The sequence below is a fragment of the Condylura cristata genome, unplaced genomic scaffold (genome assembly GCF_000260355.1).
Source record: "Condylura cristata isolate star-nosed mole 26May11 unplaced genomic scaffold, ConCri1.0 scaffold00004, whole genome shotgun sequence".
Taxonomy (NCBI): Eukaryota; Metazoa; Chordata; class Mammalia; order Eulipotyphla; family Talpidae; genus Condylura; species Condylura cristata.
Genome location: NW_004567105.1, coordinates 13,058,616 through 13,084,574, shown reverse-complemented (window position 1 = coordinate 13,084,574; position 25,959 = coordinate 13,058,616). Strand labels below are relative to the sequence as shown.

Sequence of the window (25,959 nt, the reverse complement as noted above, 5' to 3'; positions counted from 1 at the left end):
TGAAACTCACTGATTGAAAACCACTGGGCATGTGATGAGGTACTTGTTTTGTCTGTATTAGTTCTGAAATCATAAAGTAGGTCTGTAATTCAGAGAGTAATGAGAGGAACTCAGGTACATATGATACTTCATTAGACTGGAATATATTTGAGTAATTTACGGCAGGACTCAGAACAAAATATAGCCAGGCTGATGGCAGACACTGGCAATTTGTAATACACATGAATAATGAGAGAAATGTGTACATGTACAATTAGTACACTCATCCATTGTAGGGTTTTGTAGTCAGTTGAAATGAGGATTAGATGACAGTCGGAAATAGTTTGAATAAGAAAGATGCTTATATAAATCCCATTTTTAAAAATTGTTGTTTTTAAAAAATGGATAAATCTTAAGCATGATTCCAAATCAAAGTGGTGCAATAAGCTATATTCAGAGAAGATCTTACTTTTATCCCTGTCCCTTCCACTTCACTCTTCTTAACTGAGGTAAATTGACATATCACATTTAGTTTCAAGTGTACAACATAATGATTCAATATTTGTACATATTGCAAAACAATCATTAGAAGTCTAATTACCTCTGTTACCATAATACTTACAACTTTTTTCTTGTGATGAGAACTTCTAAGATCTCTCAGCAACCTTCAAGTATGTAACACAGTATTTTACTAATCACAGTCACCATGCCATGGTTACATCCCCACAAGTTATTTTATGACTTAAAGTTTGTACCTTCCCCCCTCTTCCCTCCTCAAGCAGCCCAGCCAGTCCAATCCCTGGCAACCACCAGTTTGTTCTGTTTGTGAGACAGGATTTGTTTGGTTTAGTTTTTTTTTTTTTAGATGCCACACACGTGAGGTCATATAATATTTGTTTGTCTCTGCCTGACTTACTTCATGTAGCATGATGTAATGAACATCCATCTATGTTGTTGCAAACGACAAGATTGCCTTCTTTTTTATAGCTGAATAATAATGCACTTAGTATATATTTTCTTTTCATTCACATGTCCATATTAGTGGACAAGTGGGTTATTTCCATACCTTAGCTTTTGTGAATGATGCTGCAATGAGGTAGAGCTGCATACCTTTTTGAGTTAGTGTTTCTGTTTTCGTTGGATAAATACCCCAGAAGTGTGATAACTGGATCTTGTGGTTATTCTATTTGAAATTTTTTGAGGAACTCCTGTGCCATCTTCCATAATGGCTGTACCAATTTGCATTCCTACCAATAATTCTCCACTCATTTTTTTTTTCCTTCCCCTAAGTAACTATTTTTATTTTTGGTTTAACATTCCAGTGTTTCTTTTTGTGTCTATATGAACAGATATATGTATATGTATATATTTCAAATCTGTGTCTCCATATACCTCCAAATATCTGTTTATATATTTATATACTTATTTTTCATCTACTATAGAATATAATGTATGTGTATAGATACTCTTCTGAAGAACTAGATGTGTCTGTGTGTTCTTTGCTTTCTTTTCATAAACAGTATAAACTAGAGACTAGTCTTTCATAGAGTTTTATTCATTACTCTTTATGGCTGCATTAGTATTCAATAATGTGACTGATGTAATTTATTTAATAACTGCCCTATTGATGGTCTTTTGGATTCTTTCGAGATTTTTTGATATTAAAAATAATGATGTAATAAGTAATTTTTCTACAGTCACTTTGTATTTCTGTTAGTGTAATTTGAGCTTTAGTCACAGAAGTGGAACGGCTGGATCATTTTTGCTGTACTCAGTATTCTTCATATATTCAAAAATGCTTACAAATTTCATTTCCTTTATGCTGTGTCTGTTCTGTAGTTGTGGAATATGGACTCATGTTTAAAAGTAGCTGATTGCCGAGGACATTTAAGTTGGGTTCATTGTGTGATGTTTTCTCCTGATGGATCATCATTTTTGACATCTTCTGATGACCAGACAATCAGGGTGAGATATGTTGTGATTTTTATTTTAGAAATTTACTCATGATAAGTGAGACCTCTTACATACTGAGACATTGATGCAAAGTATTGGGGGAAGTAAAACAAGGAGACTACTCAATTTACTTTTATGAACAGCACTTCGAAAGTGCTGTTACATGTGTTATATTAATGTCTCATTGATCTAGTATGCATTTATTGAATAGTACCATGGGTCAGTTCACTGGTTAAACTGTATTTTGGTTAACTTAAGTATATTTCCTTTGATTTATCAGAATTTTGACTCTTTCTTCCTGTATGTTGAATTCCCACATGTGAATCCTTGCCAGTTTTAATAGGTTTCTGCCTTTGCATGTTCTAGTATGTATTTCAAGTTAAGATGCTCACTACCTGTTGCTACTCTTGTATCAGCTTTTGCCTTAAGTCTTTTTTCTTGGTTTGCTGCATGTTGCTTCCAAGATATGTTCCTATTGTACACTCTAGTCATGTGACTCTCTTGCCTGCCAAGATAAGTATGTCTCCAAGCCTGCCATTAAGTTTCTCTATAGCATAGCTTCATTCTGTTCCAGTCTGCCTTCTGGCTTACTCCTATAGGGCATGGGGCTGGTCACATTGCCCAAACAACCTGTATTTCCCTGCTTCTCTACTTTTGCTTATTGGTTTCTTATGTTAGGAATATACTATATTCTTTTGTCTCTCCTATACTATTCCTAGTATTCATTTTGGGAAATGTCTTCAATTTTCATATAACTCTGTTATTTTCTTACATATAAAATCTGCTTAAAATTTAAGTATAAAGTTGATTTACTCTAACCGTCAATACTCTGCTACTCTGATTTATTCACACATCTTAGATTATAACCTTTTTGAGGCCAGAAAGCCTGGTTAGACCTTGTACCATCTAATAAACAATGTTTTTTATAAGTTTTAGTTCAAAACTTTATTTAGTATTTACTGTATGCCTGGCATTGTGGAAAGTGCTGCACATGTATTAGTTTAATTCTTTTTGCTGCCAAAGAAACAGACAGAAACATAAGTTGGTGCTACTTAAAGTACTATTTCAATAAGTTTGAGCCAGAATGTAAGTCAGTGCATTGCTTCCTTCATTAGGAAACTCTTGTTAAAAAAAAAAGAATCTGTATAACTATGCCGATAATACTGTTGTTCAGTGATGTCGCAGATTTACATTCTGGCTTTTTATCTCAGCATCAGAAGATTGGAGAGCAGCAGAGGGTCCTTACTTTGAGCAGCACTAGGTTAAGTAATCTTCCCAAAGTCACGACGTTAGGTGTAACTAGAGTTCACAAAAGGTGTTTTGGTTTTAGCACCCATTACTTTCAGCACTAACTGCTTCTTAGTGTGGTGTGTAAATAACAACTAGTTATTATTGTTGAATTATAATTTAATAACTGAAAACATTTCTAGTATCATGTGCATTTTTAGTGTGAAGTTTGGTTTGTATCTTGCTTTAAGACTAAGACTTGTCTTTACATTATTTCACAGACACACCTTTCTTATTTTGGTTTTTTTGATCTCTTAATCAGCTCTGGGAGACAAGGAAAGTATGTCAGAACTCTGCTACTGTCTTAAAGCAAGAAATAGATGTCATGTTTCAAGAAAATGAAGTGATGGTTCTTGCAGCCGACAACCTAAGACATCTGCAAGTAAGTATTTTTCAGAAAACCATTGGAGAATTTGGTCTGATTGAACTCATAGTTCCCAGTTCCCAGTTCTCCTTGTCTGTTTTTGGACTTGGGGTCAGGCATGATTGTATTAATATCTACCAGATGTTCACCAGGTATTGGTTGAGTAAACACATTGGTCTTGAGCTTAGGCTCAGATATACCTTATTTAGAACTAAATACAATGATACTACCCCTCCCCTGACTTTTCACATTCCTTGACTTGCAAGGAGTCTTATTCTGAGGACCACCGTGAACTTGTCCACTACAGTGACTTAGACGTGCCTGCTAGGGTGTACCCAGGAAATGATCATGCCAATGGCAGCAGAAAAAAGATTTTTTTCTTTGAAAGAACGAAAATCACCTTAAGTAAAAAAATATCTGACCCATTGGAACTGAGGTAGAAGGAGCTGGACTGTACATATTGAAATACACCTGTGCATCATTGATTTACTCACACATTTGCTCAAGAAATAATTATCAGGGAGAAAAAAAGAATTGTTAAATGTTGACTGTGTTCCCTGAGAAGGAAAGGGTCATGAGGTAAAAGAGCTATCACTTTGTGACCCAGATAGCTCTACTCTAGCTTGTCCTATCCCTTCTCCAAGAAAGAATGGAATACATGAGTTGAAGGCATTTTTTTGACTGGATGAGAGGAAAGGAGCCTCAGAGATCCATTGGCTGGAGTGGTAATTTGAGTGGTTGGTAATAGAGTAGTTTTCCAGTTTTGTGGAATTGGGGCTTCCAGAGCAGGTCTGCACCACTGTGTTGATCTGTGGAATTCCAGACATTTGGCATTGGATTGATGAAAAACCCCTGGAAGTGGAGGGAGCATTCTAGGTAGTGGCAGCAGGAGAAAGCAAACACCTCATGAAAGGTCAGATGAAGGTACTGCCTTCAGGTAGTACAGCCAAGTAGGGGAACACTGTAGGAGGTGGCAGTGGCTCCCAACTAAGAGTGGTAAGTAGCGAGAGCAGCAGGTAGAGATGAAGCGACTTCTATGTAAGCTTCTGCTTTGCCCTGAGGAGTCCTTGAAAGACACTGGGTTGGGAGGGACACTGCGGGCTAATGCTCCTGTTACCCATTTTCTTCTAGTCTGTCGTTTTAGCATGAATCCGAGTTAACCTTTCTTCCAGATGCATTTACAAAGGGTCTTACTAACTTCTAGGGAAAGGTTTTAGCAGTGATAATGGGATCTTATGCTGTTTTTGCATTTGATACTTCTTGATTGGGTTATTGGAAAGGAGGGGACAAAAACATGTTTGGGAGAATGAGATGAGATAGTGACATAGAGCTAATGAGAAGAGAGAGGCAGAGTAGAGAGAAATAGAAGGCACGAGTCCACGAAAGGTCTGAGAGATAACAAGAGCTTGAGACAGACTGGCAGAGGGCAGGACGGCTTAACATGTTCTAAAGCTGCAGAGCTCAGGTTGATACAGCGGAAAGAGCTGTGACTGTTCACTCAGGAGACCCTAGTGCAAGTTCAGGCTTTATCATCAGCAGGTTCTGTAATGGGAGTAAATTATATCACTTTTCTAAGTCTTACTTTATGCATGGAGTGGTCCATTGTATCTTAGTGAGCCTGAAATGGTTATAGGGTCAAGGTGGGATCCAGCTTGAGGAGTGAGGTAAATTGTGTGTGGTAGTTTCTCTTGTCAACTGTGGGGGTTAGACTCAAACTGTGAGACACCTTCAAAAATGACTTGTTTTGTTCTTTGCAGCATTTACTGTTGTCTTTAATACGTGGATGAGGAGCTCTTAATGTCCTTTCTTTCTGGGGAGATGAATGTGAATTGCTCATAACCGATTTTTACTAGGCTGTTTACTTCTCCTGGGGTGTTTTGCACTGCTCTTTTCTTGTCCGGTTCAGTGTCCTTCTGCTGGTGTTGCCTTTACTACAGTTGTGCAGCCTTTCTGTAACAGTTGTCTCAACTGCGAAACTTAGAAAACAACTCAGCTGACTGTGAAGTATCATTTTACTCCATGGTAATTATTGTGGGAGAGTTGAAAGGATAAACTGACAGTAATTCTGTTTAACTGAACAAAGCCTTTTTGTGGTCACTACTTAAAAAATGGAAATGATTTTTGAGAGAAAGATGATACTCAGCTTTTCATTTTGAATGTCTTAGTAGACAGAACATGCTAGGTAAAATACTTTATAGTATTGGTTGACCCTATAATCCTTGTGCCTGACTCTGTATTTCATGTTGAAAATAATGCAAGACTTCTAGGTTGTGACATATGAGATAAGTATCTGATAATTGATTTAAACTTGAGAAATAATTTCTTAAGTCACATGTTTTAGTTGAATGTGAAAGTATCTTTATCAGTGGGATTTTTAAAATAATCATTAGCTTTGTTACAGATTATGATAATTGGTGATCTTTTTTGTTGTTGTTGTTTTGTTTTGTTTGTTTTTAAAAAATCTTTGTTTAAACATTGCAAATCTGACACTCAAACTTTGCTATGGATACTTTTCCAATATCCCTACCCTAGCAAAAGAAATGGGAAAGAATCTTAATTTCCATTGTTTTAAAGTAAGTTAGAGGATATAAAACCATTATAATTTTATCTTTTTGTGTAATGTCTGTCTCAGTTTCAACACCCCCTTGTGAAAAATACCAGAAAACATATTTTAGCCTCTCCAGACAGGCCATGGGAAGCAGTGGGAGGCAGGGTGCAGGGCTGGCTGTGGGGTGCAGGCCACACAGATAGGCCTCAGGGCGGGAGCAGCAGCTGCCTTTGAAACCTTTAGCGCGCACTTTATTTTATGAAAATGTATCTGAACCACAGAAGTGAAATGAAAAGAAAGTGCGACGTGCTAAATGCAGCTTTGAGACCAGGATGGGCTTTGTTGTGCCCTGGGGAGCTCTTGTCTATTTTATTTTTTCAACTGAAATTTCTGTGCTAAAGAACAGAAACTGCTGTTACAGGCTATAACTGATTGTGCCTCATTTTTCATTAGCTCATTAATGGAAAAACAGGTCAGACTGATCATCTAACTGAAGCCCAAGTTAGTTGCTGCTGCCTAAGTCCCCATCTTCAGTACGTTGCACTTGGAGATGAAGAAGGAGCCATTAAGGTATTCGGATCTCGTCTTCAGAGTCTTTTTGTGTGGAGGCGCTGTGGACTGGGCCCGTTGTACGTGTGCCTTGGTAGACTTCCGTGCTGAGTCTCTCTGTGGCCTGCGTGCCAGCCTTTGTCGGTTGGGAGGGTCTTATAGTCCGGGTGCGCGGGCGCTGAGACCTGCTGCCTTGTCCTTCGGCCCAGACTTTGTTGGCCTTTCATGTTGATTGTTTTCTAGCTAGACTGCTTTTCTCCAAGAGTGCCAAACGTTATCAGCCATTAACTATACAAAGAGATGTTCTCCCCCTCTAGACCTTCAACAACAAGGGCATAAATTGTTTCCATTTTGGGACCAATAAGGTTCCTTGGAAATAGCAGTGTCGGGTTGCCTTCTGCTTACCTGTTTGTCCAATTTTTGCAGTTCTGTTTTTGCTATCAGAATAACACCTGTTGGCTACCCAAAATCCTTATCAAATAAATAAAAGTATAATTAAAAACTTAATTTCACTGCAACTGAAAGTCTGTGCAAAAAAAAGATTTTTTTTTCCAGACTGTATAGTTTTTCAAAGGACATCAAATGGTCTCACTTTTTCTTTTCAAGCTTTTCTTAATTTATTAGTTGTGGCATTAGTCACATATATTTCCTTTGGATTCATTTTCATAAGGAATCACACACATATTTCCCAGTCCAGATTGTCCCACAAGCAGGTGACTATTGTATGTATGAGGTGAGGGAAGCATTTGGCACGTGCTCGCTGTGTTGTGTTCTGTGTGTTTCTGTGGCCAGTGTAGCCTGCTTCATGAGGTTAAGGCACTTTCTTTCTTTTCATTATTGTGAAAAATGATTAATTGTGAAGATGGGTGTGGTTCTGAAAAAAGTGTGTTGTGGAGGTTTGGTGAGCAAGGGATGATTGTGCATTTACTGATGAACCGCCAGCTCCCTGCCAGACCGTCTCGCCTCTCAGCCTGTTGTGCGGGTCCTTGGGTCTCCTTTCTTTTACCTTGCTGCCGAGCCTTTGCTAGCTGCATTCTTTTTGCTTTTACCATTGAAGATTTTAACATAAGCTATACAGACAGTTTAAGAAAGTAACACACACACACACACACACACACACACGTTCTTTTCCATATCCTTATTTTCCTCGCGGTCATCAAATAATACAAACGATGTTGAGTCACATACAATTACCAATATTTGATTGTGGCCTGTGAAAGTGCAGTTTCATGTGGTTCAGCCTAGTTTCTTCAAACCACCACCACCATTTATCAGTTGTTTACTATACCAGATGTTCTCATTGATTTATTGTAACATTCTGTAAGCTTGGTATGATTACTACTGGTTTATAGATGTCTAAACTCTTTCCAGATCTTTCATAAAATAAGTGGCAAAGCTTGAATCTAAACTTAGGCCTCTGTGCTCAACTGCTTTGCGGTCCTGCCCACCCCTTGAGAAACGTGACATTTAGGCAGGGTTATTCTTTTTGAGTTCTCTTACCTCTTTCTTCATCTCTGCATTTGGCATATTAGTTGTCAACCCTTTTCCATCTTTTCAGTGCCTAGCACACCCCTCTCCCCCCTCTTATTCATCCCTTCTTCTCCATTTCTTGTCTCCCACATCAGCCAGTCTTTCCTTGACTCTGTGTTGTTTTACAAAGAGTTGGCCTGTCTGTCATCTAGGAATTTTTTTCTTCTTCATCCATCTTAAATGTCGTTTTCCTTTTGGAGCCTGAGCCAAGATTGCCAATCGTTTAATACACTGGTAGCTGAGTACCCAGAAGAACCACTGGTTCCTGCTGTCAACTGATGATTCAGTGAGTGTTGTATTTTGTGGTGTGGGTGTGCATATGCCTACCATCCATGTGTGTCTTCCTTTAAACTGCACGCACTATGAGATGGAAACTCCAAACATTACTGTAGTCTAATTTTAACTTAATGTCTTTAACACCTAATGCTTATTGCTGAATTTCTTTGTATTAACTTTCTGTGGTTTTCTGCTTTGAAGATTTTAGAACCCCTAAACAACAGGACCTTTCAGTCCAGAATTGGGCATAAGAGCACTGTGCGGCACATGCAGTTCACAGCTGATGGGAAGACTCTCATTTCTAGTGCGGATGACCCTGTAATTCAGGTGAGGGGTTGAACTCCTAACACATGTAACACTCACTCTAGCAAAGGAACACTGATTATGGCTCAAATCTGGTATGCATTTGAAGCATTTTTAAAAAATCTCATTACTTTCAGCATACATTCAAATTATGCACATAGGATAAGGAAACCAATTTATGTTCAATATTTTTCTTAGGATGAGGCAGGCAATTTGACTTAGGGCCTTCTGCTAGAAGGTTGTTTATTTTGAAAATCAAGGATTAGTTGACCTCTTCTCCTAATTTGGGGCTTGGATTTGTATTAATAGGCTCACTTTTGGCCATATTTTTTTTCCAGGTTTTTTTAGTTTATTTTTACATATTGTGCATTTTTCCATTTCAGTTGCAATCCCCTTGGGTTTCCCATCACCAAATCACCCATGTGCCATCACCACAGACTTTTTGGCCATATTTGTGTACATTTTTTACAGTAGTAAAATCTGGTTAAAGTAATTTAATTCTTTGCTTTTAAGAGTAAGATATTTATTATCAGAATGAAATCCTCCACAAAGGAATAGTTTATCCTAAGGAAGAATTATGGCTGTAGAAACTTCAGGCCTGTTGTATATGTTCTTTTAAAATTTATTTGCACCTAAGTACTATGTAATACTTACAAAACTTGAATATTAATTACTACCTGGCTTAGTATGAAACAGGCCTCCCAGGTTCTTTCTATAGAAACACTACTTTTAGCTTTTAGTTGTTTCTCTTGATGTTTACCTTCATGTCCCTGTGTTACTTGGTTTTTTTTTTTTTGTTTTTTTTTTTTTACTATTCTCTTGATAAGGATACCTTAATATCCTTCTTCAGGGAAAACATTCTTAAACTAAGAGATGGTGAGCTCTGCAAGTCAGGACTTGGTAGAGAGGGTGGCTGCTGAATGTGGAGCATGAAGGAGGAAAAATGTTTTTTTTCTTAGTAGTTTTTACTAATCCTGATAGCAAAAGCCTTAAAGACTTTTCTGTTGTTTAACCTTACTAGCCGAAAACTAGACCCAGGATACTGGGGCCGTGTCTGATCTCTATTTTTATCTTCCCACTCCTGGTGTTAAAGATAAAAGCTTGTTTTGTTGCCTGCGGATTGCACTCAGAAGCTGAGCTTCATCTGGCCGTCTGTGCTGTTGCTTCCAGTATCTTGCCAACCTTTTTTCCTTACTGTTCTTGTTGTATACCAAGTACTCCAACCAGGTTAAACTAAGAGCAGGCCCTGTGATCTTTCCAGGTCTTCCTGCTCCTGTGCTGTTTTGAGACTCATTCTCTCACTCCATTCTTGAGGCCGACTTTGCCCCAGCATCTCCAAGTTTTCTCTAAGGCATTGCTTTTTTGAATTCCACAGAACTTTTATCTCTATTTCAGATCTTCTTTTATTTTTTTCCCTTTTCTTTGCTAGATTGTTAGTTTTCTTTATGCTTGAAACTTGCTTCATTCATATTTCTTACACAGTGGTGCTAAATACATTTCTAATTAGTTTCAAATAGTGATGAATAAGACTCTGAAAATAGTCATTTTAATGTAATAATAATCAATTTTCTTTACATGGACATAGTATAGAAATAAATCTGTTCCATTCACCTATATGCATTAGATATGCTTCGTTGGTTTATTTTGTTCCAGTTATTCATATTATTTTAATTCTTTTTCTTCTCTTGTGCCTGAGTTGTTTTTGTAGTTCACTCTGAAAACTAATATACTGTATCATCTCTGGGTATTTTGTTTAAAGGTTTATTTATTTATGCATACAAGAACAGGGGTGTAGTCCAGAGATAGGGGGAAGGGTGGGAGGATTCACCAGAGACAGAGCAGAAGAGGCAGATGTACTGAAATACACTGCTGAGGGGAGCAGTGGGTGAGACAGGAGAGGTCTGCTGCACCATATGGGTCAGCTCTCTGGCTGGGGATCAAACTCGTGCTGCAGTGGCTGGTGATAGCTTGATAGTGCTGAGTCTTTAAGCCCTGCACCACCAGGGAGGCCCCTCTTTGGTCATTTTGAAGGTGACCATTGGGCTAACGAAGATCTCTAAAACTTAGAGACCTTCCATGGCTCAATTTAAAGCTGCTGGTCAGCCAACTTTCCCAGGCACTAGTGCCAGAAGCATTCAGTGGCTTCAGTGGAGTTACAGTCTACAGACTTGCTTTGCTTGTGGGTTAAGAAATCTGTAATATATAACTGGGGTAACTGTCTCTCGAAAATTTAATCAGATGGTGAGCTCACTTGCACATTGTGGCTTTTCTCTATCACTAACTGCTCTCCAAGCAACTGAAGAAAACAAATTCTATTTAAGAGGAAAGTATTTTTTAATTTTTTTAAAGATTTATTTATTTATTCATACAGAATTGGGGTACAGGCCAGAGTTGCAGGGGCATTGAGAAGATTCACCAGAGACAGAGTTGGGGGCAGACAGAAGTACACTGCTGAGGGGAGCAGCGGGCGGGTCAGGAGAGGTCTGCCTCGCCCTGTGGTCACCTCCGGGGCAGGCGGGGATTGAAGTCATGCGGAAGTGACCTTCGATTCTTAGCGCTGCTCTTTAACCCGCTGCACCACTAGGGAGTGCCAAGAGGAAAGTATTTTTTTATTCCCAATGAAGTTAATTAACTTCTGCTTTTCTCTTCTCTCTTCTCTCTTTTAAAATGGGACACCATATTCTTTCCTGGTTCTCTTCTTTGTGTTGCTGAAGTGCCATGAGGGTAAAACACTAGAGACAAGTGACCACACACTCCCCCACCCTGCTACTGGGATATTACAGGGTTATAACAGACTTACTTCTTGATACTCAGGTATGGAATTGGCAATCAGAGGACTATGTCTTTCTGCAAGCCCATCAGGAAGCAGTGAAAGACTTTAGGCTCCTGAAAAACTCAAGCCTGCTTTCTTGGTCATTTGATGGAACGGTGAAGGTAATTTGAAGCGCGGGTTTCTTTTACAACAGGCGAAGCAGATGGATGTTAAGTTACTACCTGAATTTCAAAAATTTCTATTTTTTCAGGCCCGTTTTCTGTTTCCACACTGCACTCACCTACATCTGCTGTGTGTTTATGAGCATGAGCACTGAAGGGCACTGAGAGAGGTCAGAACAGCTGACGTGCTCAGGCTCTTGTGTTATAGCTCTGTCTGGCTGATTGTGCTCATACAGAATGTTCAGTCAACTTCTGACTTTTTCTTTAAAGGTATGGAATATTATTAATGGGAGAATAGAAAAAGACTTTGTCTGTCATCAGGATACAGTACTTTCTTGTGATATTTCTCCCGATGCTACCAAATTCTCGTCTACCTCTGCCGACAAGACGGCAAAGGTAAGTGAGCCACTCACAATGTGGGTGAATGACACGTTGGCAAATAATGTATAAAATGGAGTAGTGCAGTTTCTACTTATCTGTTTCTTATTGTTGCATACCTGCAGTAAAGTTTTATATAACTTATGTAAGTTGACACTTCCAAAAATCATATTCCAGTAAAATGATGCTTCTTGGCTGCATTTTTTTCAAGCTACCAACCTTGGAATTGCCTTGGGCTCTGTCCTGTCTTTCATGCCCTTTTGATTACTCCTCTGTCTTGGGTCCTCCCTTTCTCCCTTGTCCCCATCCCTAAGGCCATTCTCTCCCGTTTTCTGCACTGAGGGCTTTGCCAGTGTCTGCACCTCCTCCAGCTCTGGTCCTCTGATTGCCCGAGTGCCCTCCTGAAACACGTGTATCACCTGGCAGCTTCGGGGCAAACGCCTCGCCGCTGCCTCTCCTGCCCTTCTTTTTGCATGCTGTTAGCTTTGGCTTGATAAAACCTACTTTGTAAAAAGTCACTCAGGAAAATGAATGTAGTTGCAAGTTGAAACTTGGAAGTTTATAAACTGTTGGATGTAGGGCCATCCAGGTGGTTGAATTTCTGCTAACTCAGAAGCAGGATGTGCAGTGCTTATTTCAAGTGGACAGCTGTCCCTCAGCAGTCTTCATTGCCTTCCAGATTTGGAATTTCGAAGACTTTTCCCTTCTTCATGAACTGAAGGACCACAAAGGCTGCGTGCGCTGCTCAGTCTTCTCTGTGGACAGTACCCTGCTGGCGACTGGAGATGACAACGGAGAAGTCAGGGTAGGCTGCCTGGGCGGGCAGCCCGGCCTTCCCCTCTGCCTGCAGGGGCCTTTGCTGCTGTGACTGGGAGGTGCGGGCCAGGCTCCGGATGGATGAGGCTTTCTTTGTTTTGCTTCTTGTGTTCAAGCTGCACTCCACTGTGGAAAAGGACTCATTTTAGAGTTAGAGCGAAGCATCGCCCATGTATGGAAGGAGGCAGAGGCCCTCGCTATTTGCAGTTGGTTCTGCTATTAGCTTGACAATGATTGATCTCAGTTCTTGGACTTGAGCCATGGTTGTTTTTAGTAGAAGAATTTGAGGGAGATAATTCTGTTATCTAGACTATCAATGAATTACAAATTCTGCTGTTTTCAGCACTGAGAGAAAAGATATCTTTAGCGCTGTATGCAGTAGAGAATCAGCATTTACAGTGGTCTCTTGCCATCTCGTGGCTCTGTCGCTTCCGGCTCTGGTGGAAGGTGTGGACAGTTGCTGGAAAATGTCTGGGCGTTGAGGATGGCTGCTTTGGAGACCTTTATACATATGGAGAGTACTGCTTTAATTTTTCTTTTTACAAAGGAGAATTTGAAACTCAAGGAATAGGCAGATAATGCAGAAGAGCAGATTCCAAGATGAGTGGCCATACCCCACAGGCTTTCTGGACAGTTAAGGTTCTTCTTCACAAGCCCTAAGTAACTGCCTTTCTCTCATGAGTACCTTTCTCTGTACAATCTCACTTGTCAGTGAGGCAGGGCTGTGGGGGGACGTTCATGTGTTTGAGTTCTCATCTTTGGGTGAAAGGGCTATTTGACTGTTTATGGGGCAGTGTTTTTGTAGAAGCCCCTGAAGGAATATATTTCTCTTAAAATTTTTTGTTGTCCATTTCATAATTCAGAATATGGGGAAATTTTTGGTACACACACATATATAAACCCATACATACACATACATATGCATGCACACATAAGATGTCTGTGTTATGTATAGCTATCGTATGTACATGACAACTAGATATAAGAGAATATATATAGCTTATATACCTGTAGCTATCTTATATCCATTCTTTTTTTTTAAGATTTATTTATACAGAACTGGGGTACAGGCCAGAGATGTGGAGGGTGAGAGGATTCACCAGGAACAGAGTGGGCAGATCGACAAAATATACTGCTGAGGGGTGCAGTGGGCGGGTCAGGAGAGGTCTGCCACGCCATGTGGATCTCCTCCAGGGCAGGCGGGGATCAAACTCATCAGGAGGTGGCTTAAGCTTCTTAGTGCAGTGCTTTAACCTGCTGCGCCACCAGGGAGGGCCCTATCCATTATTCTTTTTAATGAATTTTTCCATTTGGTTCTCTTGAATTTTCTTGGTAGATATTTGCAAGTGATGATTTTGATTCTTTTCTTTTACATATATATATTTAATGAATAAGTTTATTAGAAAGAGACAGGAGAGGAAAAGACACTTGCATAGGCGCAAATAGGCAAGAAGAACTGCCTGATTATTTTCTTTTGCTATTTATACCTGTATTTCTTTCTTTCTTCTTTTTTCTTTTTAGATTTATTTATTTATGCTTACAGAATTGAGGTACAGGTCAGAGGTGTGGGGGATTGAGAGGATTCACCAGAGACAGTGGGGAGCAGAACAGGCTGACTGATGAAGTACACTGCTGAGGGGAGCAGTGGGCGGGTCAGGAGAGGTCTGCCTCGCCATGTGGTCACCTCCGGGGCAGGCGGGAATCGAACTCATGCGGAAGCGACTTTAGATTCTCAGTGCTGTGCTTTAACCCGCTGCGCCACCAGGGAGGGCCCGGATCGGCATTCTTAGTGGGAACTCCTTAACTACAATTCTTTTCTTACTCAGATACACTTGACATAAAATATTACTCATTTTAGATATATATAATGATTTTGTATTAGTATATGTGGTCAAATGAACGCAGTAAGTCCAGTTAACATCCATGAACATATAGTTATATGTTTTCCCCTGGCAATGGAAACTTTATAGATCTGCTCTCTTAGCAATTTCTAGATAGGCAATAAATACAGTGTTGACTCTAGACTCATACAATATCCCCGTGCTGCATCTAATGGCCGGAGTTTGTGCCTTCAGGTCTCTTTCCTCACTTTTCCTGCCCTCACCTCATCTCTGACAACCACCGGTCTAGTCTGTTCTGTGAGCTTGGTGTTTTTGGGTTTTTTTTGAACTTTTTAGAATCCACATATAAAAGAGGTCATATGATACTGGCTTTCTTTGTGTGACTTAATAGTTAGCATAATACCCTCAGGGCTCATCCATATCCTCACAACTGCAAAATTATCCCAGTTCCATATTTTGAGTTCCTTGTGTTTCTGAGGTAGTTTGTTAGCCCCTTTTAAAAGATTTATTTCTTACTTCTTGTATTACTCCTTATTTGTATTTTATTTCTGTAATTTTTTTTTAAAAATCTGGACATTTTCAAAAGAAAGAGAGAATATGTAGACTGTGATATATCACTCAGCTTTAACGTTTATCATTACAAGGTTAATTTTCTGCATCCCAGGTTATTTTGAAAATCAGTAGATATCATGTAGATATATATGTAACAGGTAACTAGATATCATGACATTTAATTTGTAAATACTTAATGTGTATCTCTAAAAAGGTGAGGACTTAGTCGACTTATGTCTCTTAAACTCCTCCCATTTTCTCCATTTTCCTCCTGGTCCACAGTGCACTCGTCCTGGGGACTCCCCTATAATCTGATTTTGTTTGTCTTGTGCATTGAACATGTTTCTCTCTCTGTATTTTGTTACAGATAGCTGCAGCATTTATTTACATCTGAAAGTAGATTTTGGATTGTTTTTTGTGTTGTTAGTGGCAATTGCCAAGGTTAATAATTTTTTTTAGAGGTTGTACAATGGTGATAATCTTAGTTCTTTTTATTAAGTGAGAAGAGCCACAGTATTTTAATCAGTCACTTTAAATCCTTTATATTTTTTGTAGTATCATTAATGATGAATACTCTGAGTAATGTGTTTTTTAAGATTTGAATAGGAAAGAAGACAACCTAAAAAGATTTCCTCCTAAGGTATCATTGAAATAATATTTGTAATTTAGGAAAGATTTCCAGATGATTTTATATATATATATATATATATATATATATATATATGTGTTGAGGGTTTATTTATTTATGCACACAGAACTGGGGTACAGGCCAGAGGTGCAGGGGCAGTGAGAGGAGTCACCAGAGACAGAATGGGGAGCAGAATAGGCCAACTGAGAATAGGCTTGCTGAGGGGAGCGGCAAGCGGGCCAGGAGAGGTCTGTTGGCCATGTGGGTCACCTCCGGGGATCGAACTCATGCTGAACTGACTTTAGTTTCTTAGTGCTGTGCTTTCACCTACTGCACCACCGGGGAGGGCCCTATATATGTTTTTTTTAACTTCTAGATAATCCTGTTAATGAATTGTATGTCATATTTACATAGATATGGAATGTCTCAAACGGGAAGCTTCTTCATTTGTGTGCTCCAATTTCAATAGAAGGAGGAGCTGCTACCCACGGAGGCTGGGTGACTGACCTTCGCTTTTCCCCAGATAACAAAATGCTTGTTTCTGCTGGAGGATATCTTAAGGTAAGAGCTCCTCCAAGACTAAAAGAAAACACCTTATATTCCATTTCCTAGGCTATTTTCAGAAACTGTTCCTCAGTTGGGCCTCATACAACTCAGCAGAGTGGAAGGCAGTGACCATTATCTCCATTTTGTGTAGGACTGAGCTCTGCACGGCTGCTCTTGGTTGTTTCGATGACAGTGTTAAGAACCTACTCGGTCCAGAGTTACTATACAGCCTGATAGAAAGCCCTAGGTGATCAGAGTCACTGGCAAGTAGGGTGTTTTAACTAATTTTATTTTCACTTCACTAAAAACTGTTTTGGTTGAAAGCATGTAAAAAGATAACTCGAGGGTAATTTTTAGCTTCACAAGAGGACATGTATGATGATCCCTTTACACATTTGCCTTGAAAATACAGTGCTGTCTACAAAATACTGTGTTAACCTCTACCTTTTGGGGTACATCTTTAATTTGAGCTATTAGGGGATTCTGAGATGATCAGTTGTCTTCTTTTTGTATAAAGGAGGATGAGCCTTTGAGGAGGAACATGACTGTCTTACTGTTGGACACTGCCAGCTTTGAGCGCTGTTACTGTTGTAAGACCTAACTGCCCAGCTTTGATACTGAGCTTCTTAGCGGCCTAGTCATTTGATACTCTGGGTCCCCTAAAGGCAGTCACATAATCCTGAGTCTGGCTTACGTGACACTAAGAACATCAAGGTTTCCAGAGTTCTTGGAGAATCTTGAAATAAAGCAGCAGCATAGATGTCTGTAGTGTAGCAGTTATGTTGTGTGGGCAGAAGAGCCTGTAGCGTACACTCAGTCTGTCGACCTGAGTGGCCTCGTGCTTCCCCTGGGGGTTGACTACTGGCGTGGTGAACTGATTACCGTGTAGCCCAGTCCGCATCATCTTCCCTGCATGTTAATGAGACCGTGCTCAAGTGCAGAGAAAATTAAAAGTAAAGAGGAACAGCTGCTGCAGTGTCCAAGAAAATCAGCCTTTGAGACTGTTTACTTTAGAATCTAAGCTATAGAAATTAAATGTCAGTAAGATAAAGTAGGTACGCAGTAGCTAAAAAAGCTCTTTGAAAATTATTGCTATTTATAAGTTAATAAATAATATCATTTAGCTGCACTTGTGTTATGCCACAGAGCAGACACTGTTGGAATGACAAGAAGTCCACATTCCTGCATATTTATGAAGGAAAGGCAGCTTTGAATAGCGTCTACATGACGATAAGTTCAGGTTGGCCGTCAGCTGCAGCCGAGTGCAGCCGTCAGGGGCGTGAGCCAGGGCTGGTTGCCTGAAATCAGTCTGGCCCTGCTTCTGGCTTTTTGAGACTGCACGAGAGTATGTGGTCTCATCTGCAATGTTTTCATCTGCAAAACTGGTACAATGTTTACCTCAAAGTAGAGAGGGTTAAAGGCTTTAATACCCACAAAACACGTACCTATTGTGACGCAGTGCGTCCTGCAGAAATGTGACCTGCTAGGCTTTTTCTAACTGAGGCTGTTAGAGCAGTGTAGGTTCACAGCAAAACTGAGCAGAAAGTACTATCTCCACATACTCCCACCTGCACAAATGCATCCTCCCCCCATCAGTGTTACATCTGTTCCAACTGATGAACGTGCTTTCACACATCATCATCAGCCTGAGTTTTTTACATAATGGCTCCCTGCTGGTGTGTGTTCTGTGAGTTTGAGAAATGGATATGATATGTATCTACCATTGTAGTATCATGGAAAATAATTTCACCGCCCCCCCAAATCCTCTGCCCCCCCTCCCCCCAATCAGCTGCTCCTGTTATATCACTGTGTTTAGTCCATACTCAAACCAAGTGGTGATCCATTTTACTAGGGCGGAAGGTGGTGGGAGCACTAGATTTGGAAGCCAGAAACTTCACCTCTGCCTCCTGCTATTGGTGTCATGGTGGACGGGTGACAAAGCCCTGTTTTCCTTATTTGTGAGATGAGGTGGTTGGACTAGGTGATGTTCAAGGACCTCATTCCTCCTGCCGTGCCCGTAGCAGCTGGAAGCTAATGCACGCTCTCAGCTCGGTGGAATGTGTCCTCTGCAATCCTAACTACCCTGCCAGTTTCAAAGCAAAATTGTCAGCTTTGGAAATCTTCAAGTTAGTGCCTCAAGTAAACATGCAAACATGAGGCTTACTGCCCCCCACAGGTTGTACTTTACCAGTTACTGTCTCTGATCGTCGGCGTCAGTAGTTGACGTAGCCCCATGCACAAAGCAGGGTGCGGGCACTGCCTGGGTGCCAAAGTGAGGGACCCCACTGCTGTTTTGGTGCTACTGGGGATCTTGGCGTACTTGAGGGCTTTTCAGGAGCTGCCGATGTGCATCATCTTTCTTCCCTCTTGGCAGCTCTGAGGTAGATGGGTCGCTCTCAGGCTCTGCTTGGTTAACAAATGTAAATATTGTCAGCAGTGAATTCAGTGCTGGGGAGGAGAAAGGAACGGCTTGGCCAGAGCATATGCTACTTTTGGGATTTTAATATTTACTTGGCAACTGAGTGATAGATGATTTTATGAAGAAAGTTGGTCACAGGCCCTTGAGTCACTCTTGGTGAGAGGAAAGTCTCAGTGGAGAACACTCTCCCACGACCCTATTCTGACTGGCCTGGCATCTGCCAGCCTGGCCGTCTGTGCGCGCAGAGGGGCATTTTGAGGGAAGGGAGGGGCCATTCTTCTGTCTGTCCCACCGAGAAAGACGCGCTTGTGGGCCACCCATCCAGCGGGCCGCAGTGAACTCACCGTCCCCTTGTGCTCGCAGTGGGGCAAGTTTCTCTGCCGCCGACCGAGGCTTGGGGTAGCTGCGGGGCTCTTTCCAGGTCAGTCAGGAAAGGCCGAGCAGGTTGACGCAGCACTGAGCCTTGGGCCTCTGTCCTGCTCTCTGGGAGTGGGGGTACAGGGCAGAGGGCCTGGCTGGCACTGTAAATTGTCACAGTATAATCACCAGTCTAATGAGAAATTTGTTTTCTCTGACAGTGGTGGAATGTTGTCACTGGGGAGTCCTCACAGACCTTCTACACAAACGGAACCAACCTGAAGAAAATACACGTATCCCCCGACTTCAAAACATGTGTGACTGTTGATAACCTTGGCATTTTATATATCTTACAGATTTTAGAGTAAAATATTAAGCCTTAATATAGGCTGAACATTTGATTTTGAATTGGAGAAGAATTCTGATGAAACTGTTTCAACTCTTCATAAAACTGTGAATTGTTCTGCAGTATTGCATTACAGAAGTGCTTGTGGTTGGATGAATGATATTTAATGTAGCTTTTCCCCAAATGAACATACCTTATAATCTTGTTTTTCATAATCATCATTATTGTTAAGTTTGTCCTAAAGATGCAAATGTAAATATGTACCTTGTTAGACTGTTGGTAAAGTTCTCTTGATGCATTCAACTTGGTTAACATAATTACATTGAAGGAAACTATTGTAATACTCTCATCGTGCAGGCCGTGCCTGGAGGCATCAGCGGCCTGCTTGCTGAACCACGCTTCCCTCGAGGGGACATGGTTCTCTCAGATATAAGCTTGGAGCTTAATTGCACCCCCTTAAACTTGCTTTACAAATATTGTGACTGCACACATTCTGCATCATTTTCTTTAATTCACTCAGAACTTTTGAGATCCAAAATTCACATACTTTCTGTGCAGCAAAAATTATGTGTGGGAAAGTGAACTGCCTTTTCCTCACTTGCAATGGCAGCCACAGGCCATAGGTGCTGGTGTCTGAGGGGCACTGACCTGCTTGCTCTTTTTTTTAAGCAGTTGCTCAACAGTTAATGTTAGAAAATCAGAATAATTGGAAGGTACATTTAATCATGGTCAATCATACATTTTAACAATAAAAGTTTGCTAAGAAATACAGTAAAAAAAATCCCTTCTAATCTCTTTTAGATAAATGGCATTGTCAACATTTTTCCTAGTAATGCTCAAGATAATTGTCTATGGTTTTTGATGCAATTCCAGCAACTTTGTCATCTCTAGAAATGTCATTTTTAACCTTCCAAGTCTCCCTTTCCCTTTAACCTTCCCCTGCTCCCTTTCTCCTTTCCCCAACTGCCCTTTTCTCCCTCTAAGGTTGTTAATCAGGAAAGATAGTTTTTGACAGGGAAAAAGCACATCAGCATTAATAACTTTTTTGACCTTCTGATTAGGAACTTTAATTGAAATTTTAACCTAAATGGTTTCCTTAAAATATATTAAGGGAAATGTCAATGAATTAACAGATGTGGTTCATATATTAAATATTACAAAAGTTTTTGTTTTTGCAACAGGAACTAAATCAGTGAGTACTGGTGTTACCAGCAGCTGAGCAGTGAGCCAGTTCTGGGGGTGCATATTGGGGCGGGTGGGGGAATAGGCCCTCCCGGGCATATTTTAGATTAGCTGTTCCTACTTCGCATTTGAGGGAACCATAAATAGTGAATAAGATCTTTTATGTTTTGAAGAGTTTTTTTTTCTTTTAATGGTGCATTGAAGAAGCAGTTTACAGACTTACTGTCATTTAAGCAAATGTGATGTGAAAATCTTCATTTTATGAAAAGTTTCTGTAAATATTTACTGCTTAGAGTATGTAAGTCATAATTTGATTGCAGACAATGTTTAAAAGCTCACATCCTCTGCAGCACAGAACATAAAGTAATACATTTGGGAATTAAAAGTCACTTCACTGTTAATTTAAATGTTAAAGTATAACAACAAATGTCAAGTTTTTCAAAACCTTGACTGGCCCTTGTCTTAAAAGTTAATTAAAAAGAAAAATGGGAAAGACAGGCAGTGTGACAAAGCTGCACGGGCTGGGGCCTTTTTGTAATTTGCAGGCCAACATTTTTCTTCTCTGGTAATTTTTTTTTTCTGTATTGGAAATTAAATTGTGTTTGGATACATAAAGTTTTTTTTTTTAATTGTGTGTGTGTCTTGTATGTTTTCAACTGGTGGATTTCATGACAATTTATAGGCTATTTTTGATGTTAGCATTCCTCTTTAAAAAATGAATTTTAAAAATTTTATGAAAATAAAATTCCTAAAATATTTTGAGCAGCATTTTTGGGTTGTTTCAGACGCCCTGTTTGTCCTTTATCTGTCAGTGAGAAAACAAATGTGCTTTAAGCTGCAGCCCATCACCCTTTTTACTGGCACTTTATCGGCCATGCACAGATTCCATCAAAATTTCCCGCTTCAACTGATTGCTGCCCACTGTGGCCGCTTGGAGCAGAGCCTGTGAAGAAGAGAATTCACTTCTCTCCTCACTCTTTCCATTCATTCACTAAGTACTTACAGAGATCCACCACAGCCTGGCGTTGCTGACGGTGTTGGGCGGCAGCAGGGAGAGACCCAAGTCCTTGCCAGCCTCAGCTGCGGGCTAAGGAGAAGCAGAGAAAGAGTCAGTAAAATCTCGCGGTGTGAGCTGGCCTGTGTACACAGGGAGGGGTTGCGGTGTTAGATGCTGCTGCTGATCGAAAAGGAGATGCTGGGGGAGGGGACGAGCCACACGAGCATTTCCAGGCTTGAGTCCAGCAAGCGCAGACTTGAGGGAGGGACACGCCAGGGCTGGCCACAGGCCTTGTGGCTGGAGAGCCTGGGTGAGGGGCGTGTGACTGGAGACAGTGACGCTGGAGGCTCCTACATTGTAAGAGCTTTTACTCTGAGAGTAGATAGGAGCCAGAGGAAGAATTTGAGCTGTGGAACAATCGGATCAACACTTCAAACTTGCTTACTCTTGCAGGGGGAACTAAATGACTGTCAGTCAAAATGGTGGAGGTGGGAGGGGACAGACAAGGGTGGCAGCAGAGACGCCAATGGAGAAGTTTTTGCAAAATGAATTGGGACCAGCCCAGCATGGAAGCAGCAGAAGTTGTGGCTCGTTGGATTCAGGTTATGTTTTGAAGTATTAGTAAACTTAGTTGGGTAAAACTTAGGAGTCCACTGAGACCAAGGTTTGCCAAGCAGCAAACCTTGAGCAAGCAGCTGGGCAAAAGAATTGCCATTGACAGAGGAAGAGTAACAGGTGGTCCCCAGGAAGGGAAGGTTCCAGGGTCCTTGCCCCACACAAAGGAGGGTAGGGCTGAGCAGGGAGAAGAATGTGGGGAGCAGACTGAGGAAGGAAGGAAGCAGGGTGGAGAGCCAGAGGGAGACCCGAGGAGGCTCAGGGAGCAGAGAGATGTGAAGAAGTAGCTCTTGTTTCGTGGCCCTGGACTGGGTGACACAGATGTGGGTGCCCCAGGAAGAACTATGGCAGCTTTTTTCTTTTAAATATATATTTATGCATTCCAGAACTGGGGTATAGGCCAGAGTTGAGGGGGGGTTGAGGGGGTTCACCAGAAACAGTGTGGGGAGCAGAAGAGGCAGATGTACTGAAATACACTGTGAGGGGAGCAGCAGGTGGGTCAGGAGAGGTCTGCCACACCATGTGTGTCCCTTCCCTGGTTACAGTGGCTGCCGATAGCTTCATAGTGCTGTACTTTAACCCATTGTGCCACCAGGGAGGGCCCAACTATGTGAGCCTTTAACTTGATTTTTTTCTTCCTCCCAGACTTGTCTGGCCATTTTTGACCCTTTTCCATGGGCCCCTGCTATAAGGGGCTTTAGACCTGTGGCAGCTTTCAGGCCTTGCTTTGGAACAGTCCCTAGGGTGGACGTTTACCCACGAGGGGATGGGTGACTTCGGGTGTTTTAGAAACTCTATTCTTTGTCTTCCCTGTACTGCACACTGCTTGATTGTATCAAAGTTCCTTATAGGTCTTATATGTTTTGTCTTCATGTGGCAGATGGCAGAACCTGTTTAGAGCAGGCAGGTTTGGAGGGACTGGGGTGCCCCCCTCCCTGTCCTGTAACAGAAGTAGCAAGTTTTTGGTCATAGACTAAGTTTGAGATGGCTATTAGGCATCCTAGTGGGGATGCTGAGTGAGGTGGTGAGCTCTGGAGTTAGTGGGGGAAAATCTAAGACGGAGCTGTACATCCCAGTCACCTGTGTGAACTGAAGATCTTTGGAACAAGAGGATCAGCTGAGATCGGCAATAAAACATGTAGACAGAGGGCAGGAGGTTGGAGGCTGAGGCCAGAGCCTCAGACTGATGAGATGAGCAGCCCACATAGAATGGCCAGCTAAGACTAAATATTGCACCTCAGTGTGGTAAAGTGACTGCATTGGCCGTGGGCTACTCAACTAAGTGTGACCTTGGACAAACTGTGTTGGTTCATCAGACACTTATGTAGCCAGACGCCTTGAACATTACTGTGTGCCAAGCACTACTTTCAACAGCAGGCAATCAAATACATTTTAGTTGTTAGGGATAGAATGAGGATAATAGATTAAAAAAAAAATCAATTGCCTTCTCTAACAAGGCCATCAGGTTTTTCTTCAGGGTGATTACGAGGATTAGTAGGATAACGAAGTACCTACCCCAGTGGTTAGATGAGAGAGAAAGTGTGGGATGAACATCCCTTGGTGCTATTTGGGTCCCAGCATCCTTTGCCTGGCAACAGTTTCTGACAGCTCTCTTTGCACAGTCCCCTGAACACTGGCACTTGGATACTTCCTTGCATATAAGACAGGACAGACATTTAATAAAATGCCTGGATTAGAAAACCAGCTGCTACTTGGCTAATTTACCCACAGAAGTGTTAACGTCACTGTGTGCAATCACAAAGAAGGGGCAGAAGACCTTGAATCAAACTCAAGACACATCAGAGTTCAGGACTTTGAACTTGTTTGGGGGAAACCATGAGCTCCTGAGCCCAATGACCTGAAGACCAGAACATGCAAAATTTTCATTTTAATTGCAAACAGTGAGTCGCTGGTTCACATTGTTGTTTTGTTACAGGGAAGCCCAATGTGAACTGGGTGCCTGTCTGTGGGTCCTCACCCACACGCTTAAAATTCAATTGTACTGCAGGCACACACAAAAAGGGTCAATAATGGGTTTATTTACAAAGGGGAAAGGAAAAGGAACAACCCAGGGAAAGAGAGATAGAAGGTAACTAGAACATCCTACCAGCTCCACTGACTTGGAACTCCAATAACACACTGATAGCTCCTCAAAAGCCAAACCACCAGCCACCTGCTACTCAGTCCAGAAAGAGCCTGCAGTCCACAGAGCCATGCGGTCCAGAGACAGAGCCTCTCACCTTGCTCCCTTATATCTCCCCAAAAGTCCCAGAATGCCTGCTTAGCTCCACCCTTGGGCCCTTGCAGTTCTCTCCATGGCATTGCTGGGAGTTGTAGTTTCTGATCATTGGAGTACGGGGTGGAGTCCACAGAACTCTGCAGAGTTCCTTTAGGACATCATTTTCCTCTACCAGATTCACATGTAAGGCGGCCTACCATTTATCACAACAAACGATAACCTGCTGCATAATTTCCCATCATCCAGGGCTAGAATTTAAGTGAGCATTCCAGGCCCGACTTTGGGCCGGGTGTCCTTGAGAAGCTGCTGGAACTGGAGAACACCCTGCCAGCACTACGTTGCCCACCTGGAGGTCTATTTCCTCCTCATCCTGGCCAATACCCGGCCCTCACTGGGTACTCGCTGAGTGGATTCGCAGGCTAGACTACCTCACTGACTGAGGGAGGGGGACAGCCCGTGAACTGACTGCAGACAAGCCAAGGCTAGAATCCAACTCTGATTTCTTTATAGAAGGTCCACAGAGGCACAAGTTGCGTGCTGGTTTCAACCAGAAGTGGGTTTTCTGTGGACACCAGTCTAAATGTCAGAGCTTGGTTCAGCAGCAGGGGAAGATTCTGATCTGTGCTCGTCATTTCCGGCTCATCTTCAACTAGCAGCGGTTCTAACCCCTTCCTCTTGGTTCTGTTTGCCCTGCTCTGTCAAGTCACTTTCTGAGATACCTGAACCCTTTTCTAGGAGGAAGAGGAAGCTATTTTTTTTTGTTTTTTTAAAGACTTAATTGAAGCTTCACAACAAAGTTGCAAGGTTAGCTCTATCTTCCTGATGTGAAAACAGAAGGAGAGAGCTTAACCCACTCTGGGCCTGGCAGCCAAGCCAGAGCTAGGGTTTCTGTCCATGGCTGTATCCAGGCACATTGTTTCAGTGACTCAGTTCCTTATTCATTTTCCTCATCCCTTCATGCCTCACTGTAACAGGGTGGTCCCCAGGAAAAGGGGAAGTTCCAGGTTCCCTGCCCCGCCCAGAATTAAGTGGACAGCGGAGACTGAGGGGCGTTTTGGATTTGCTAGCACTTGGCCACTGCCCAACCCGGCCTCAATTCTCTGATAAAGCATCAGCCAGGGAAGGTAGCGACTTCTTGCTCCTGCAAAATCTGTTCCTACATTAAACTACAGGGGTCACTACACATTCACAGCAGGGCTGTGGCACGTGGATCTGTGTTCTTTCTGCCAACTTGCTTCCCGTCCTTGTCTCATTTTCCTTCGACGTTAAAAGGGGCAAACCTCTCTCCAGTTTCCTCACTGGACAACTAGGGACCACAAC

At 41.6% G+C, this 25,959-nt stretch overlaps 1 protein-coding gene across 1 annotated transcript in view; it reads left to right on the top strand.

The window, feature by feature from the left end:
• Positions 1-21,538, top strand: part of APAF1 (apoptotic peptidase activating factor 1) — a 59,060-nt gene extending 37,522 nt beyond the window's left edge. Inside the window, exons 19-27 of the mRNA XM_004675779.2 lie at positions 1,819-1,944; positions 3,482-3,601; positions 6,585-6,701; positions 8,688-8,813; positions 11,604-11,723; positions 11,994-12,119; positions 12,781-12,906; positions 16,353-16,499; positions 19,482-21,538. Of these exons, the coding sequence (XP_004675836.1) occupies positions 1,819-1,944; positions 3,482-3,601; positions 6,585-6,701; positions 8,688-8,813; positions 11,604-11,723; positions 11,994-12,119; positions 12,781-12,906; positions 16,353-16,499; positions 19,482-19,628 (1,155 nt within the window). The 3' untranslated portion in view covers positions 19,629-21,538. The remainder of the gene's footprint in view (positions 1-1,818; positions 1,945-3,481; positions 3,602-6,584; positions 6,702-8,687; positions 8,814-11,603; positions 11,724-11,993; positions 12,120-12,780; positions 12,907-16,352; positions 16,500-19,481) is intronic.
• The last annotated feature ends 4,421 nt before the right edge of the window (positions 21,539-25,959 follow it).